We start from the raw sequence: 18,478 nt of genomic DNA, 5'->3' as shown, positions 1-18,478 counted from the left end.
TTACAAAAAAGCTTGGTATAAACTAAGTTGTACACAATTAAAATTTAAACACGCGGATTGTAAGAAGTAAAAATTAATTAATTTATTATTAAATTATATAAAGTGGATGCTGCATCTGTAAATGTGATAACAGTTATAGATATGCATGTGTTCTTTTGTAGATATTTTTTTTAAGAGATTCCAATTACGTGCTATAAAACCCTTTTACTTACCCTCAATTTACCCATACATTGGGTAAATACCGTTTATTTTTTATTGTTTATTAACAAACACTTAAAAATTTTTAAATTTGTATGAAAATTATGCGAGTTAGTTTACCAAACGCTGATTTTCTTGAGATTTTGCTCAATTAAGCTATATTTATTAAAGGAATACAGAAGGATATTTTTGAATATAATTATCCTTGTGTTGAAACTATAGTATTTAACCAATATTATTATTAAAGTACAAGACATACATAGAAAAAATTATTGGTAGTTTATTTATAATTAACTTTTTTCTTATTCTCTCATTTTTATTTAAACAATGTTTTATTTGTATTAATTATCTTATTGTTTTAAACCTAAGTTTATAATTTTGATTAAATTTTAATTGAATCAATTAATTTTTTATATTACTGAAAATGTTTTTCCAGACAACTTTTTTAATTTGGTTTTTGTTTTGCTATTTTCTTTAAATATTTTCATGATTTATAATGCAAAAATATTTATAATTCTTAAATAGTCAATAATATTTTAGGCATAAGAAGTTTCATGACTATTTTAAAATTTATAAATCACTTTATTTGTTCAAATGTGGCAACAAAGTGATATTTTTGAGAGTGCTTAAAGCATTGTTAAAGGTAAAGCATTCCTTTAACGGTGTGAGCATGCAATAAATGCTTTGATTGTTTCAATCATCGACCTAATTGATTTAATTTAAATTATTTAATTAATAAACTAATTAAAATTTAAGTTTTATATTATTAAATACTTAATTTTATTCAATTAATGAATTAATTAATTTTAAATTTTAGTTTAATTACTGATGTTAATTGTTTTGATTACTTCTTAAACTGGGAAAAAAATATTTTTTTAAAAAATTTTATAATTGATGTAATTATTTTGTTGATAGGTGCAAAACTTGCTTGATACAATTATTTTGATAATTTAAACACATTTTCAGTTTTTTCTGTGTAGGCTTTAATACGTGACAAATCGGATAGTTTAGAAAATATAACTTTTCTACCTTTGTTGAAAAAAAATCTTAAAAAATATGAACTTTGAACCTCGATAAAATCTAAAATGTAACGAATTTTTAAATTTTGTATGCATGTGAAGTATGTATCGATTTTCGTCGAAATGTTCAAAATTGCAATTTTTGTTTCCAAATATGTTTTATGATATTACCCATTATTATTACACATAGTGAATCGAATTCTAATTAACATTGAATTATATGTTTTACTTATAAAAACATGAATTAACATTGTATTTTTAGGATTGAAAATGGATAAAATAAATGAGTGTGTTAAACCAGCAAAAGACAAGTGGAAAATTGTTTTTTTTATATTTTTACTTCATGGACTTGGAACTCTTATGCCCTGGAATATGTTTATAACAGCAAAAAGTGTAAGTAATCGTTTTGTTTTCAATTACCAAAATCTCATTTTTAATTATTTTTTATTGAAGTTCAACATATAACAAAAATTTTTGGAAATATTTTCAATTATAGGCACAATCAACTGGATTATGAAAATAATTGAAATTAACTTAATAATTCAACAATAATTTTTAACAAAATACTTAAAAAAGTAATTGATTTTACCAAAAGTAACAATTACTATTTTCTGATTTGTGAGTAATGGTAATTGTTTTATTTTTTAATAAGATGAGAATAAATACTGTTTTTATATTGATATAGGTCAATGAATTTATTTAGTTAGTATAATTTAATTTAACAAAATTTAAAAGAAATAACTGAGAAATCTTTGCACATTTCTTTTTTAATGGAAAATCATACAAAAAAATCGGGGGAAAATTTGTAAAAACTATTAGACTTTACCGGAAGTTAAAAACATAAAATATTTTAAAAAGTATATCAACGGCATCCAATATTTTTAAAAATTTTATCTATGGTCATTAAAAAGGATTGATGTGGTTTTTATATTATTAACACGATCAACAATTTTGGTTCTATTTTCCTGTCTTGAAGTTTTAGTATATTTAGTTTGGCATCTAACTCCTCTTGAGTTTCACCAAACGACTCTTGAGAATCAATAATAGTATAGTTTTTCTGTATTTTATTTCTACAATTTTTTGTGGGGGTGGAAATAGATAATGTAAATACCAAAATATATAGGGGCTTTGTTATATGAGTTTATTTGTAATTTTAAACTACCTTCTTTAACATATAAATCAGCCTTATTCAAAGTTTTTACAACGATCGAAGATGAAATTTTTGATTTCAAATAATGTAGTATTTTGTTATCACAAGATGACCATCTAGATTTAATATTTTTGGCCATTGGAAATTTTATTTCAAAATCTATTCAATCTAAAATACATAAAATAAATTTATTGACTGTATTTCAAAATAATCATTTAGGTTTTACCAATTGCGTACTCCGGCCATTTTTCAAAAATGTGTTTTATGGACTCAGACTTCCAGTAAATTACGAGTTCCTCTGAAATAACAGTTGGAAATCTTAGATTCTTTAGGGCAACTGAGTAGTTTTATTCAGTTTCTATGTAATATATTAAATATTTAGGTCGCCATAAAGTCATATATCATAAAAGATATCTGGTAAATCTATGCCTAGATCTGGTAACTCTATGCCTAGATAGTTTATTTTTGTCGTACGGCTGATCATTCTGTGTGCAAAATAATAATTAATTAATTCTGGATAAACATTACCCCAGTTTTCAATAAATGTACTGAAATTCTTTTTTAAAAATTATTTGTTGAATAACTATTACAACGTGCTGTTTGCTTTTTCATTTTGTGTGTTGCTTGCCGCCATATTTGTTTCTAAAACTTTTTGGTACAAAATAAAAATAATTGCATTTTCATAAATACCACTGAAGTTCATTGAAGCTTTATTTTGATATTGTATTTGTGGTCAAGTGGAGTGTTGTTTTTGTTGCTGGTGGAGATTTGCTGCTGCCATCACTTGCCGCCATTTTTGTGGTTAAGTGTAGTGAAGATACTACTGTAGGTGAGGTTTCTGCTGTTCTGGTAGACTAGTGCACTTGGCGACATTTGTAGTGGAGTGTTGTTTCTTCCGTCTCATCCTAATATGCCGCCAACTAGCGTCCTATGTAAAAATGCTCTTTATGGATTTATGTCAGCTGTGCCGGTCGGCAAGAGAAAGCACTGTCGTTATTAAAAGACAATAAGTATTTATTTTTTATCTGCACCAACTGTGATAAGAATCCAAACTCTGGTATGGATAGGCTGCGTGAAAGATGTGTGCCATGAACTCGAAGCTTGATCAATTCATTGATAAAGTGGATAGGAACAGAGTTCCATTCAGCAAACATTAATGGACACTGTAGCTGGTTTTAGAACTGAAATGGCAAATTTCTTTAAAGACATGAAGACGGAAATACTCTTGGCTTGGATGATCTAGTGGCTCCTATTATTAAAATTGGATCTATCTATAATATTCCCATTTCACCTGTCGACATAAATCATGCCTTCTATTTTAAAAATCGTAAAGCCGTCTTGGTGAAGTTCAACAGTGTGTTTTTGCGTGACCAAACTATGGTGGAATACTTTAAAACTAGAACACTAAAAGTGTGTGCGAAATTCATCATTTTCAAATCGGTTGAGTTCAAATCGCTCGAATTCCATCACATACCGGATTATAAATAAGTTTAAAATTTTGAATGGTAACAAATTACGAGTTAAGTTGACCATGGCTGATGGAAAACATGTAATATGTGACTCCGCTGAATGTGCTCCTTTATTTAATAAGTAAATTTAGGTATTTGCCTACTTTATTGCTATATTATTTGTATTTGAAAATTTTGTTATGATATCTTTCGCTTTATGCGTAATCTGAATTAGTAAATATATAAATTAAATGCAATATATTTTTATATTTTAGATCAGCTGTATTTTAGTTGAAAATGAATCGTTTTGTATTGAAATTTTTTATAATATGCTTTAATGTGTCTTTTGTTAATTGCACTTTGTTTTGTTTCCCCATCATCTTGTTAATTAGTGTCACTTGATGCCAATATTGGTCCAGCTTTCAGTAGCAAATTGTATATCAACTCTCTAAATTTACATACTCATAATTTAAACATTGGCCATCTTAACTGTCAGAGCATTAGGCCCTCTTCTAATTATTCCAAGATTGACGAATTTAAATCTATTTTATCTGACTCGTTACTGGATATATTTGCGGTTAGTGAAACTTGGTTGAAACCTTATATTTCGTCAAGAGCTATAGATATATCAGGGTATACGTTCAATCGTAATGATCGACTTAACTCGAGAGGTGCGTATGTAAGGATTTATATATCTAAAAAATATGGTATTTCAGATCTTATAGTTGGGTCTTTGTGAATCTCTTTTTGTAGAAATGGATTATAAGAACTCAAAATTATTATTTTGTGTTGTATACTTACCTACGAGTGATATACATTTCTTTGAAAACTTTCACAGTGAGTTATTTTTAAAATATGCTAATATTATTATTGTAGGTGATTTCAATTGCAATATGTTTGATATCAACAAATCTAACATTGTTCGAACATTATGTTTTAGAAATAATTTGTCAGTTCCCCAGTGTTCTGTATTTCGTCATTTTTCACTTTTACATAAAAACGCATAAAAATACAAATATATTAAAAAATACAGTTTTTTCAACTATAAATATTTATTATTTGCTTACTTTTTGTACTTTATCAATTAATAAATTTTTATTTTTCTAACACAGAAAAAATTAATACATCACAGGAATGAATGAATCGAACATGACTTTTTTCCCCAAACCATTGTCATTCAAAATATTAAATGTTCATAAAATGTCTAAACTTGTACATGACGGTAATTTTTTGAATTTTTTTCAACGATATTCATGAAATAATTGCATAAAAGTCTATTATTTAATATTCTGTTTACATAGTATAGTAATCCTATATTAGCGAATTTTGTATAATAAAAAATATAAATTTAAATGTTGAATAACAAAATCTAAAACAGGAAATCATCAGCAAACATAGTTAACATACATACAGACATACAGAGTTTTATAAAAATTCATATAATTTTATTTGTTTGAATTTTCAATACAAAAATGTAACTCTGGTTGTAAATTAAAATTCTACAACAACAAAAAATAAACGTCAATAATAAATAAAGAATAACATTTTCGGTTTGCTCAAAATGCTTAAAGTATTTTAAAAAAATTTACTATGTCGCGTAAAACCCGCTATTAATTCGGATATGTAAGTAGAAATTTTAAGTATTTTGACACAATAATATTTTTCACCAGGGTGTTGAATTCACACAGGACCCGTATGTGGCGTATTCTTAAGGGAGTTGGTGTTAAGGATGATTGTACAATTCATGATAGTGATGTAAATCTAATTAATGATTACTTTGCTGGTATAGATAATGATGGTAATTCGAATGAATTTAGTATTGATGACAGTTGGAATGATATTGGTTCGTTTTCGTTTCATTGTGTGGATGAACTTGAGGTGTTAGAGACTTTGGGGAAGGTTAAATCACAGTCTATTGGTATTTACAATACTCCTATCAAATTTATTAGCTTGATTTTTCCACTTGTATCTAATTATACTGTGGATCTATTTAACCAAATTTTAACAACATCCACTTTTCCATCTTGTTGGAAAATTGCTCGTGTTGTTCCAATCCCAAAGACGAGGGTTATTCATGATCTTGATTATTATTCTTGATTTCTATTCTTCCAGCGTTGTCTAAGGTATTGGAACACATTATGAAGTAGCAGATGATTTCATCTATATTATCTATGCTATATGAAGGCCAATATGCGTTTCGTAAGGGTTATTGTTGCTACTTAGTCTTACTGATCATATTAGGAATAATATTAATAATGATAATTTGAGTGTTCTAGTTTCCTTAGATTTTTCTAAAGCCTTTATTTCAATTTGTTTTGTCACGTTATTAAATAAGCTTATGAATGAGTTTAACTTTTCTTCATCGGGGTGTATACTCATATTAACTTATCTCAGATGTAGATCTCAATTTGTTGAATATAATGGTCTTAGTTCTTCTTTACGCTCTCTTTTCTCTGTTCCTCAGAGAAATGATTTTTCCTTAATGGTCATATGAAGATGTTTAGGAGTGACTTTGGACTGTCTTTGAAAATCATATTGACTGACATTTTTCGATATATAAGATATACTCTATGAATTTGTACTTACCGTTACGTGTGAGATATAATCTGGCCCATTCTCTGTTGTTTTCACAGATTTTATATTGCATTGAAATATATACCGGTACGAACGCCACTCTATTTAGAAAAATTAACAGTGCACAGTGGGGCAGAATCGAAATTTTTTGGAAATAAATCTGGCATTTCTAAACGGCTGATCCGATCGGCATAAAATTTGGCGTGAGCGTAGCCAAGGAGTATTCGAGTTTAAGTTTTGAAGATGAACCCCGCAGATGCCCCAGGGCGCTGTGGCGGCTCAAAGTAGGGTACCTACGACATGTAAAATTTTTAAACTCGTGCCATTTTTTTGTTTTTCATCCAAATACAAAGATTTTTATATTTTCTGAAAGCGCTCGACGAGATCTTGAAAAAACATACTGCTTATCTCTTATAATATCCGAGTTATAGGCATTTAAAAATTTAGTGATACAAAATTTACCATACCTTGGTCCGCCTTTTTTTGAATACCGGGCCAAATGGACTCAATTTTTTCTTGTTAGTTAGACAACAAAATTTCCAATAATATACAAAAAATTTCAGGCGTAAAAAACTTGTCCTATTTTTTGAAAATGTTGCCACTGCGTCCTTCCGAATATGACCTATTTTTTATCAAAACTTCAACTTTGGGCGACATGTTCTAAAATCCCAAAGCTGGGATCAGAAAACTGAAAGCAGTTTTGGAAACCTCAATATGTTTTCTATTTACTCCAAAAGTATTTTCCCAGCCCTGAAAGAAATGTGGACCCTATGGGCAAAAGAGTAAAAAATCTCATTTTTGGGATTTTCATTCCTATTTTTGGGAATTGCGGGATGCCCTTTGACCTTTTCAATTTTTTTTTTGCATTTTCTTATTTGAAATGACAAATTTAACAAGCGTTGAAAATTTCATTGAGTTTTGTTCATAAATAAAGATAGCTACAACAATTTAGTCCATATTTATCCCTTAATATCTTTTTTTAGTTAGATATGGAAATTCTCGACCCTTTACAAAAAATTTCAAGCCAATATCTCAATTACATTAAAAAATATGTTCATTTAAACCTGTGTCCTTTAATTTCATCTTTTTCATATTTTAGTATTAAGTATGACAGAACATACATTTGGTGTTGAATAAAATATTTGGACAATTTTTAAAAATTATTTAGTTAATTATTTTATTAAAGACTATAACATTGTATATACAATATAAAAATTATAATTTTATTATGAGCCGCGCACAACAACACCTAAATCACCCCACACAAACCACCTTTCCCGCCCACCGAAATATAAAACACAATTTAATACAATATCATCAGTTAGTATAATAGCTTTTTTTATTTGAACTGTTTATCTTAAACATAATACAATTAATTCTTACAACCTACTTATATAGTTAATTGCTAACACTACTTATTTTCTATAAAATAATCTGTCATATCGGTATACATATCCAGAAGGTAATATAAGTCCTTTAAATCTTCCTTGTTTTGAGATGATAGAGTTTCATAACAAATCCATCTTTTTCGCATAGTTGAAAGAACAGGATCAGAAGATAGAAGTAAACTATTAAAAATATCTTCATTCTGTGATTGCCTGGAGCATTTTCTTGAGCTGAATAGTTGAACATGCTTAAAATCTCGATTCCTCGCTTCCTGGGCTTCTTCTGTTAACTCTTCAAGTGGAAGAATATTCGATTCAATTATTATTTGACCATGACACAATACTTTGTGTACTGTTGGTGTTAGTTCCCTCCATGGATACAGAGATACAAGTAATTTAGAAATTTCAGATGTATATTCCCCAAATCGATTTCCATTAATTTTATGTTTACTATTCAGTGCCATTAAAATAGTGTTAACTCTTCGAAGCAACTCCTTGTCGATTCCAGTTATTTTTGAAGTAATTTCAAAATCACGAAAAAACCTTCTTGCCGTATTACCGTCATTTGTACTACCGCAACTTGGAAGTGGTTTGTCGATGTTTAATCCCATCTTAACTTTAAATTCTTCTTGGATTCTGCTTTTTTCCACACCTCTCAGTTCTTTCAATTCTTCATTATTTTTTGTTGATTTAGTAAGATTCTCTGGCACACTTCTATATTTGAGGTCGTATGCTATGTGTAAAAAGTAATCCAAAAATCGTATTCTGGCATGAAGTGGTGAAATTCCGAAAGACAGGACTTCTTCATTAATACTTCTGCTTTTGTTTATATTTGAGAATTGCGACTTTTTCTCATTACATATTGAGCATCTCCAGAAGGAAAAAGTTTCTGTTATGGCATTGCTGACCTTTCCATCAATCATTGTTAAGCTTAGCTGATATGATACGTTAATAGAGAATTCCTTTATTTTTATGCAAATGGGCTCCAGTGCATTTATTTCATCTTTTAAATATTCCACTAAATCTTTTGTTGTTTTCTTTGACTCCGTTATATATTCAAATCCAATGGGTCTACAAAAATTTTTTGAACCCGGAGTTGTATTGATCCATATATCTTCAAATGAATTTCCGATGCTTGACGATGATGGATTAAGGGAATATGAACGAATTCGTAATGGCACTAATGATGACATAAATACACTTTTGTAGTCTGCTAATGTCCGACTTCCACAAGCTTGTTTGTATTCTGGAAGTTCTGATAAACCGTCACATCCCCACTTACACATTAAGACAACATCACAGTTATGAATTTTCCTTAGTTGGTCTTCTGAAAAGTCTGACACAATTCTTGATGCTGTGTTTTCGAGCAAAGATGATATATCAATACAAGCTTCCACATCATTAACAGCAATAGGTGATGGTAGGATAGTTTGTTTTTTTCCTGGATCGCCTTGTATGATGGTGATATATTGTATCCTTTTTCATGCAGAGCTTTCCTTAATATTTTGTACTTATTTCGACTGAGACCCAGTTCCAACATAACCGCTATTGCTTCTTCTTCAGTAAAATTTGATTGTGATGTTGGAGTTGGTATACTTTCCACAATTCGCTTAAGTCGTTTTGGTGATGCATTAGGAAGAATAGTTGCAATATGTACGGCATCCATAGGTTGGTTTTCCTTTTTCAGCATTTCGTTAAATGTATCAGCAATTTCCTCATTTGAGATTGAAAAAGTTTTTGTGTGACCCTTGACCTTGAACATAAGTCTTCGTATGACTTGCAAGGCGCTCCTGTTGATGTGTTGTAAGTTGAGATTTCCGTAGTAGTTTCCATCCAACTACAAAATTTTAATCGAAATTTCTTTTGATTTCCTAAACAGACTTACTTTTTACATCAAAAAGTTTTAAATTTTTGATATGCCTGTTTTGTCTACTTTTCTACTATATGTAGTTTTTATATAATTTGAAATGTCTTCAATTCTTTCTGGCCCTTTTGAAGATACACTCCATAAAACGGAACACAACTCTTCGTACTTTAATGTAATCTTCATTGTAGATTTATTAAATATGGTACTTAAAATTTGAGAAGTTTACTTATATACCAATTCTTGTCATTTCCGATACAGGTATTCCAAAGTAAAAAATTACGAATTGTCTACCTAATAACATTTAGGACTATATTACTATAACCTGTAATTCAGTCATTGATATTTCTTATTAGTGAATGAATCGAAATTATCATTACCTGTATATTTTTACCTACATGATCATAAACGAAACAGAACGAAATGATCTGTCGAAAAAATTTAGGTAAAAAATAGTTATAGAAATAGAAAATAGGTAAATATAAGATTTAAATATGTTCTGTCATATTTAATACTAAAATATGAAAAATATTAAATTAAAAGATACAGGTTTAAATGAACATATTTTTGAATATTGTCTTGAAAATTTTTGTAAAGAATCGAGAATTTCCCTATCTAACTAAAAAAAGATATTATGGGATAAATATGGACTAAACTGTTGTAGCTATCTGCGGCCCTATTAAAATTTTGATATAAATCATAGTTTTAGAAATTAAACAAATATGTAATATATGACAAAATCTTTATTTATGAACAAAACTCAATGAAATTTTCAACGCTTGTTAAATTTGTCATTTCAAATAAGAAAATGCAAAAAAAAAAATTGAAAAGGTCAAAGGGCATCCCGCAATTCCCAAAAATAGGAATGAAAATCCCAAAAATGGGATTTTTTACTTTTTTGTCCACATTTCTTTCAGGGCTGGGAAAATACTTTTGGAGTAAATAGAAAACATATTGAGGTTTCCAAAACTGCTTTCAGTTTTCTGATCCCAGCTTTGGGATTTTAGAACATGTCGCCCAAAGTTGAAGGAAGGACGCAGTGGCAACATTTTCAAAAAATAGGAGTTTTTTACGCCAAAGCGTTCTGCGTAAAGATACCTTTTGGAAAACTATAAAATTGTTATATGTTCTTAAAGAAAATTGTATTAAGACACATTTTTGGCAAAAAAACGGCAAAAATCTAAAATTTTTTGAATTATTAAATTAAAAAACGTATATTTTTGGATCTGTAAATGATATTGATCTGAAATTTTTTGTATATTATTGGAAATTTTGTTGTCTAATTTCTCTATTGAGTCCATTTGGCCCAAAATTACGACCGGTATTCAAAAAAGGCGGACCAAGGTATGGTAAATTTTGTATCACTAAATTTTTAAATGCCTATAACTCGGATATTATAAGAGATAAGTAGTATGTCCAAGCATGTTTTTTCAAGATCTTTCAGAAAATATAAAAATCTTTGTATTTGGGTGAAAAACAAAAAAATGGCATGAGTTTAAAAATTTTACATGTCGTAGGTACCCTACTTTGAGCCGCCACAGCGACGTCCCTGGGGCATCTGCGGGGTTCATCTTCAAAACTTAAACTCGAATACTCATTGGCTACGCTCACGCCAAATTTTATCCCGATCGGATCAGCCGTTTAGAAAAGCCAGATTTATTTCCAAAAAATTTCGATTCTGCCCCACTGTGCAGTGTAGCTAACATGGTAGTTCGTTTTGTATATAACATTAAGCGGTATGAGCATATTTCTCTATTTATAAAGCTTTTTCTTGGTTTGAGTTTTGATAATTTCGTGAAGTTTAGAAATTTACTGCTTTTTTATAGACTTTTTAAGTTCAATTCGCCCATTTCTTTACAGAGATCATTTGTGTTTTCTAAATCCACAAGAAATCCGCAAATATGTATCCCGAGAATATCATAGCCTTTTTGGGAAAGGTCGTTTTTAGTTCGTATTGCGCCTTTGTGGAATGTTCTACCTTACTCGTTGCGTATTTTTTCTCATTCCAATAATGCGTTTCGTTTAAAACTCATAAAATACTTTTCTAACATTATTACCCAGATTACGTTTGTCAGCTTTGTGAATATTTTGTTCTTTGCCTATTTATACCCTACACCACTATAGTGGGGAGGGTATTATACGTTTGTGCTGATGTTTGTAACACACAAAAATATTGGTCCTACACCCACCTTTAAGTATACCGATCGACTCAGAAACACATTTTGAGTCGATTAAGACATGTCCGTCCGTCCGTCCGTCTGTCCGGCTGGCTGTCCATGTAAACCTTGTGCGCAAGGTACAGGCCGCAATTTTCAAGATAATTTGATGAAATTTGGACCAAGCATGTTTTTTGGCACAAGGAAAATGGTTGAAATCGGTCCATTATTTTACATAGCCCCCATACAACCGTACCTCCCGATTTGGGCTTTTTATGCCCTAATTACCTCAAATATGCTATTATCTCTCTAAAAATTGGCACAAATAAGTTTTATATAAGTATAAATGACACTGCAGATTTTCGTAATGATCGGCCCTTATTTGACCCTAGCCCCCATACAAACCTCCCTGCAAAAAATGTCTTAAACGTCTAAAATTGACCTGTAACCATTTGTATCGCAATGAAACTCAACATAATTAACTATTATTTAAAAATACATCCTGTTCCCAAATTTAATGAGGATCGGCCCATGTTTTACCTATACTCCTATATAAAGCTTCATTTAGAAAATTTGTTTTTTATCAATAAATTGCTTAAATACTTTGGAATTAAGGTAAAATTCAACATAAAAGTTTCTTGTGAAAAATAAAAATTTTTAAAATATACTCATGGTGTAGGGTATTATATGATCGGCCATGCCCGACTATACTTTCCTACTTGTTTTTAACTATTTTCTATTTTTTATCATCTTCTGAATTTTATAATAGTAATAAAAATCTCACTAAATGCATCTGTGTCAAACATGGAAATGATATAACATATATTATTTGATGTGTCGATATATTTCTACATACATTCATACATGCATACATACATACATACATACATACATACATACATACATACATACATACATACATACATACATACATACATACATACATACATACATACATACATACATACATACATACATACATACATACATACATACATACATACATACATACATACATACATACATACATACATACATACATACATACATACATACATACATACATACATACATACATACATACATACATACATACATACATACATACATACATACATACATACATACATACATACATACATACATAGTTTCAACAGTTACTACATCGATAGAAAGCCAGTTTGAGCAATAGAGGAATGAGTTCGATTTCTCCGTTTTATATTTCATGTCATAATGAATACCGATAATTCGATAACCTAATTTTTTAAATTGGTTAAAATATACAAACAAAGTTGAGCAAAATACAAAAGTTACTAACGCATAAAGAATGCACATGTAAAAAGAAGAATACATGTTGCAGGGTAGCAAAAGGGTTGCCAAGTTTCAACAGTTACTACATCGATAGAAACCCAGTTTGAGCAATAGAGGCATGAGTTCGATTTCTCCGTTTTATATTTCATGCCATAATGGATACCGATAATTCGATAACCTAATTTTTGAAATTGGCTAAAATATACAAACAAATAATTAAATATATATAATCATATCGCGACCCTCGTTAAAAATTTTAAACATAAATTTAGTCTAAATATATCATGAGGCTTACTTTATTACAGATAATTACGTATTTTTTCACGGAAATAACAAATTTAGAGACGGAACGTAAATATCTTTTTTACTTAATAAACCCTCAACAAAAACAAAGAAAATAATTAAGATGTGTCTTGGCAATTATATTTTCAGAAAAGACAAGAATGTCTCAAGCAAGTGGCAACATTAAGAATGTTGTAAAAACTGTAAAAATCTAGTTTTGTTAATATATTTCGAGACTCTTTCTTGGATTTTGTGGTCTTTAAACTTAACTTGTGTTAAAATGCTTATCTTTAATAATAAATATCAATACTTAGACCATATTTGTTGGCTATCTTTCGCTTTATGCGTAATCTGAATTAGTAAATATATAAATTAAATGCAATATATTTTTATATTTTAGATCAGCTGTATTTTAGTTGAAAATGAATCGTTTTGTATTGAAATTTTTTATAATATGCTTTAATGTGTCTTTTGTTAATTGCACTTTGTTTTGTTTCCCCATCATCTTGTTAATTAGTGTCACTTGATGCCAATATTGGTCCAGCTTTCAGTAGCAAATTGTATATCAACTCTCTAAATTTACATACTCATAATTTGAACATTGGCCATCTTAACTGTCAGAGCATTAGGCCCTCTTCTAATTATTCCAAGATTGACGAATTTAAATCTATTTTATCTGACTCGTTACTGGATATATTTGCGGTTAGTGAAACTTGGTTGAAACCTTATATTTCGTCAAGAGCTATAGATATATCAGGGTATACGTTCAATCGTAATGATCGACTTAACTCGAGAGGTGCGTATGTAAGGATTTATATATCTAAAAAATGGGGTATTTCAGATCTTATAGTTGGGTCTTTGTGAATCTCTTTTTGTAGAAATGGATTATAAGAACTCAAAATTATTATTTTGTGTTGTATACTTACCTACGAGTGATATACATTTCTTTGAAAACTTTCACAGTGAGTTATTTTTAAAATATGCTAATATTATTATTGTAGGTGATTTCGATTGCAATATGTTTGATATCAACAAATCTAACATTGTTCGAACATTATGTTTTAGAAATAATTTGTCAGTTCCCCAGTGTTCTGTATTTCGTCATTTTTCACTTTTACATAAAAACGCATAAAAATACAAATATATTAAAAAATACAGTTTTTTCAACTATAAATATTTATTATTTGCTTACTTTTTGTACTTTATCAATTAATAAATTTTTATTTTTCTAACACAGAAAAAATTAATACATCACAGGAATGAATGAATCGAACATGACTTTTTTCCCCAAACCATTGTCATTCAAAATATTAAATGTTCATAAAATGTGTAAACTTGTACATGACGGTAATTTTTTGAATTTTTTTCAACGATATTCATGAAATAATTGCATAAAAGTCTATTATTTAATATTCTGTTTACATAGTATAGTAATCCTATATTAGCGAATTTTGTATAATAAAAAATATAAATTTAAATGTTGAATAACAAAATCTAAAACAGGAAATCATCAGCAAACATAGTTAACATACATACAGACATACAGAGTTTTATAAAAATTCATATAATTTTATTTGTTTGAATTTTCAATACAAAAATGTAACTCTGGTTGTAAATTAAAATTCTACAACAACAAAAAATAAACGTCAATAATAAATAAAGAATAACATTTTCGGTTTGCTCAAAATGCTTAAAGTATTTTAAAAAAATTTACTATGTCGCGTAAAACCCGCTATTAATTCGGATATGTAAGTAGAAATTTTAAGTATTTTGACACAATAATATTTTTCACCAGGGTGTTGAATTCACACAGGACCCGTATGTGGCGTATTCTTAAGGGAGTTGGTGTTAAGGATGATTGTACAATTCATGATAGTGATGTAAATCTAATTAATGATTACTTTGCTGGTATAGATAATGATGGTAATTCGAATGAATTTAGTATTGATGACAGTTGGAATGATATTGGTTCGTTTTCGTTTCATTGTGTGGATGAACTTGAGGTGTTAGAGACTTTGGGGAAGGTTAAATCACAGTCTATTGGTATTTACAATACTCCTATCAAATTTATTAGCTTGATTTTTCCACTTGTATCTAATTATACTGTGGATCTATTTAACCAAATTTTAACAACATCCACTTTTCCATCTTGTTGGAAAATTGCTCGTGTTGTTCCAATCCCAAAGACGAGGGTTATTCATGATCTTGATTATTATTCTTGATTTCTATTCTTCCAGCGTTGTCTAAGGTATTGGAACACATTATGAAGTAGCAGATGATTTCATCTATATTATCTATGCTATATGAAGGCCAATATGCGTTTCGTAAGGGTTATTGTTGCTACTTAGTCTTACTGATCATATTAGGAATAATATTAATAATGATAATTTGAGTGTTCTAGTTTCCTTAGATTTTTCTAAAGCCTTTATTTCAATTTGTTTTGTCACGTTATTAAATAAGCTTATGAATGAGTTTAACTTTTCTTCATCGGGGTGTATACTCATATTAACTTATCTCAGATGTAGATCTCAATTTGTTGAATATAATGGTCTTAGTTCTTCTTTACGCTCTCTTTTCTCTGTTCCTCAGAGAAATGATTTTTCCTTAATGGTCATATGAGATGTTTAGGAGTGACTTTGGACTGTCTTTGAAAATCATATTGACAATTTGCTCTGCAAGGTTTCTGACATTTTTCGATATATAAGATATACTCTATGAATTTGTACTTACCGTTACGTGTGAGATATAATCTGGCCCATTCTCTGTTGTTTTCACAGATTTTATATTGCATTGAAATATATACCGGTACGAACGCCACTCTATTTAGAAAAATTAACAGTGCACAGTGGGGCAGAATCGAAATTTTTTGGAAATAAATCTGGCATTTCTAAACGGCTGATCCGATCGGCATAAAATTTGGCGTGAGCGTAGCCAAGGAGTATTCGAGTTTAAGTTTTGAAGATGAACCCCGCAGATGCCCCAGGGACGGCGCTGTGGTGGCTCAAAGTAGGGTACCTACGACATGTAAAATTTTTAAACTCGTGCCATTTTTTTGTTTTTCATCCAAATACAAAGATTTTTATATTTTCTGAAAGCGCTCGACGAGATCTTGAAAAAACATACTGCTTATCTCTTATAATATCCGAGTTGTAGGCATTTAAAAATTTAGTGATACAAAATTTACCATACCTTGGTCCGCCTTTTTTTGAATACCGGGCGTAATTTTGGACCAAATGGACTCAATTTTTTCTTGTTAGTTAGACAACAAAATTTCCAATAATATACAAAAAATTTCAGGCGTAAAAAACTTGTCCTATTTTTTGAAAATGTTGCCACTGCGTCCTTCCGAATATGACCTATTTTTTATCAAAACTTCAACTTTGGGCGACATGTTCTAAAATCCCAAAGCTGGGATCAGAAAACTGAAAGCAGTTTTGGAAACCTCAATATGTTTTCTATTTACTCCAAAAGTATTTTCCCAGCCCTGAAAGAAATGTGGACCCTATGGGCAAAAAAGTAAAAAAATCTCATTTTTGGGATTTTCATTCCTATTTTTGGGAATTGCGGGATGCCCTTTGACCTTTTCAATTTTTTTTTGCATTTTCTTATTTGAAATGACAAATTTAACAAGCGTTGAAAATTTCATTGAGTTTTGTTCATAAATAAAGATTTTGTCATATATTACATATTTGTTTAATTTCTAAAACTATGATTTATATCAAAATTTTAATAGGGTCGCAGATAGCTACAACAATTTAGTCCATATTTATCCCTTAATATCTTTTTTTAGTTAGATATGGAAATTCTCGACCCTTTACAAAAAATTTCAAGCCAATATCTCAATTACATTAAAAAATATGTTCATTTAAACCTGTGTCCTTTAATTTCATCTTTTTCATATTTTAGTATTAAGTATGACAGAACATACATTTGGTGTTGAATAAAATATTTGGACAATTTTTAAAAATTATTTAGTTAATTATTTTATTAAAGACTATAACATTGTATATACAATATAAAAATTATAATTTTATTATGAGCCACGCACAACAACACCTAAATCACCCCACACAAACCACCTTTCCCGCCCACCGAAATATAAAACACAATTTAATACAATATCATCAGTTAGTATAATAGCTTTTTTTATTTGAACTGTTTATCTTAAACATAATACAATTAATTCTTACAACCTACTTATATAGTTAATTGCTAACACTACTTATTTTCTATAAAATAATCTGTCATATCGGTATACATATCCAGAAGGTAATATAAGTCCTTTAAATCTTCCTTGTTTTGAGATGATAGAGTTTCATAACAAATTCATCTTTTTCGCATAGTTGAAAGAACAGGATCAGAAGATAGAAGTAAACTATTAAAAATATCTTCATTCTGTGATTGCCTGGAGCATTTTCTTGAGCTGAATAGTTGAACATGCTTAAAATCTCGATTCCTCGCTTCCTGGGCTTCTTCTGTTAACTCTCCAAGTGGAAGAATATTCGATTCAATTATTATTTGACCATGACACAATACTTTGTGTACTGTTGGTGTTAGTTCCCTCCATGGATACAGAGATACAAGTAATTTAGAAATTTCAGATGTATATTCCCCAAATCGATTTCCATTAATTTTATGTTTACTATTCAGTGCCATTAAAATAGTGTTAACTCTTCGAAGCAACTCCTTGTCGATTCCAGTTATTTTTGAAGTAATTTCAAAATCACGAAAAAACCTTCTTGCCGTATTACCGTCATTTGTACTACCGCAACTTGGAAGTGGTTTGTCGATGTTTAATCCCATCTTAACTTTAAATTCTTCTTGGATTCTGCTTTTTTCCACACCTCTCAGTTCTTTCAATTCTTCATTATTTTTTGTTGATTTAGTAAGATTCTCTGGCACACTTCTATATTTGAGGTCGTATGCTATGTGTAAAAATTAATCCAAAAATCGTATTCTGGCATGAAGTGGTGAAATTCCGAAAGACAGGACTTCTTCATTAATACTTCTGCTTTTGTTTATATTTGAGAATTGCGCCTTTTTCTCATTACATATTGAGCATCTCCAGAAGGAAAAAGTTTCTGTTATGGC

At 29.5% G+C, this 18,478-nt stretch overlaps 1 protein-coding gene across 2 annotated transcripts in view; it reads left to right on the top strand.

The window, feature by feature from the left end:
* Positions 1–1,465: 1,465 nt before the first annotated feature.
* LOC119606699 (equilibrative nucleoside transporter 1) overlaps positions 1,466–18,478 on the top strand; it is a 201,201-nt gene continuing 184,188 nt past the window's right edge. For both annotated transcript variants that reach the window (XR_005231677.1, XM_037960268.1), the window contains exon 1: positions 1,466–1,610. Coding sequence is in view for 1 of the 2 variants with exons in the window: in XM_037960268.1 (XP_037816196.1) it covers positions 1,488–1,610 (123 nt within the window). In the remaining variant the exon portion in view is untranslated. The remainder of the gene's footprint in view (positions 1,611–18,478) is intronic.

The sequence above is a fragment of the Lucilia sericata genome, unplaced genomic scaffold (genome assembly GCF_015586225.1).
Source record: "Lucilia sericata isolate MDLA Ls3-8-SP2 unplaced genomic scaffold, ASM1558622v1 Contig000613F_arrow, whole genome shotgun sequence".
Lineage (NCBI taxonomy): Eukaryota > Metazoa > Arthropoda > Insecta > Diptera > Calliphoridae > Lucilia > Lucilia sericata.
The sequence above is the reverse complement of the archived record's forward strand: the minus strand, read 5'-3'. Positions and strand labels throughout refer to the sequence as shown.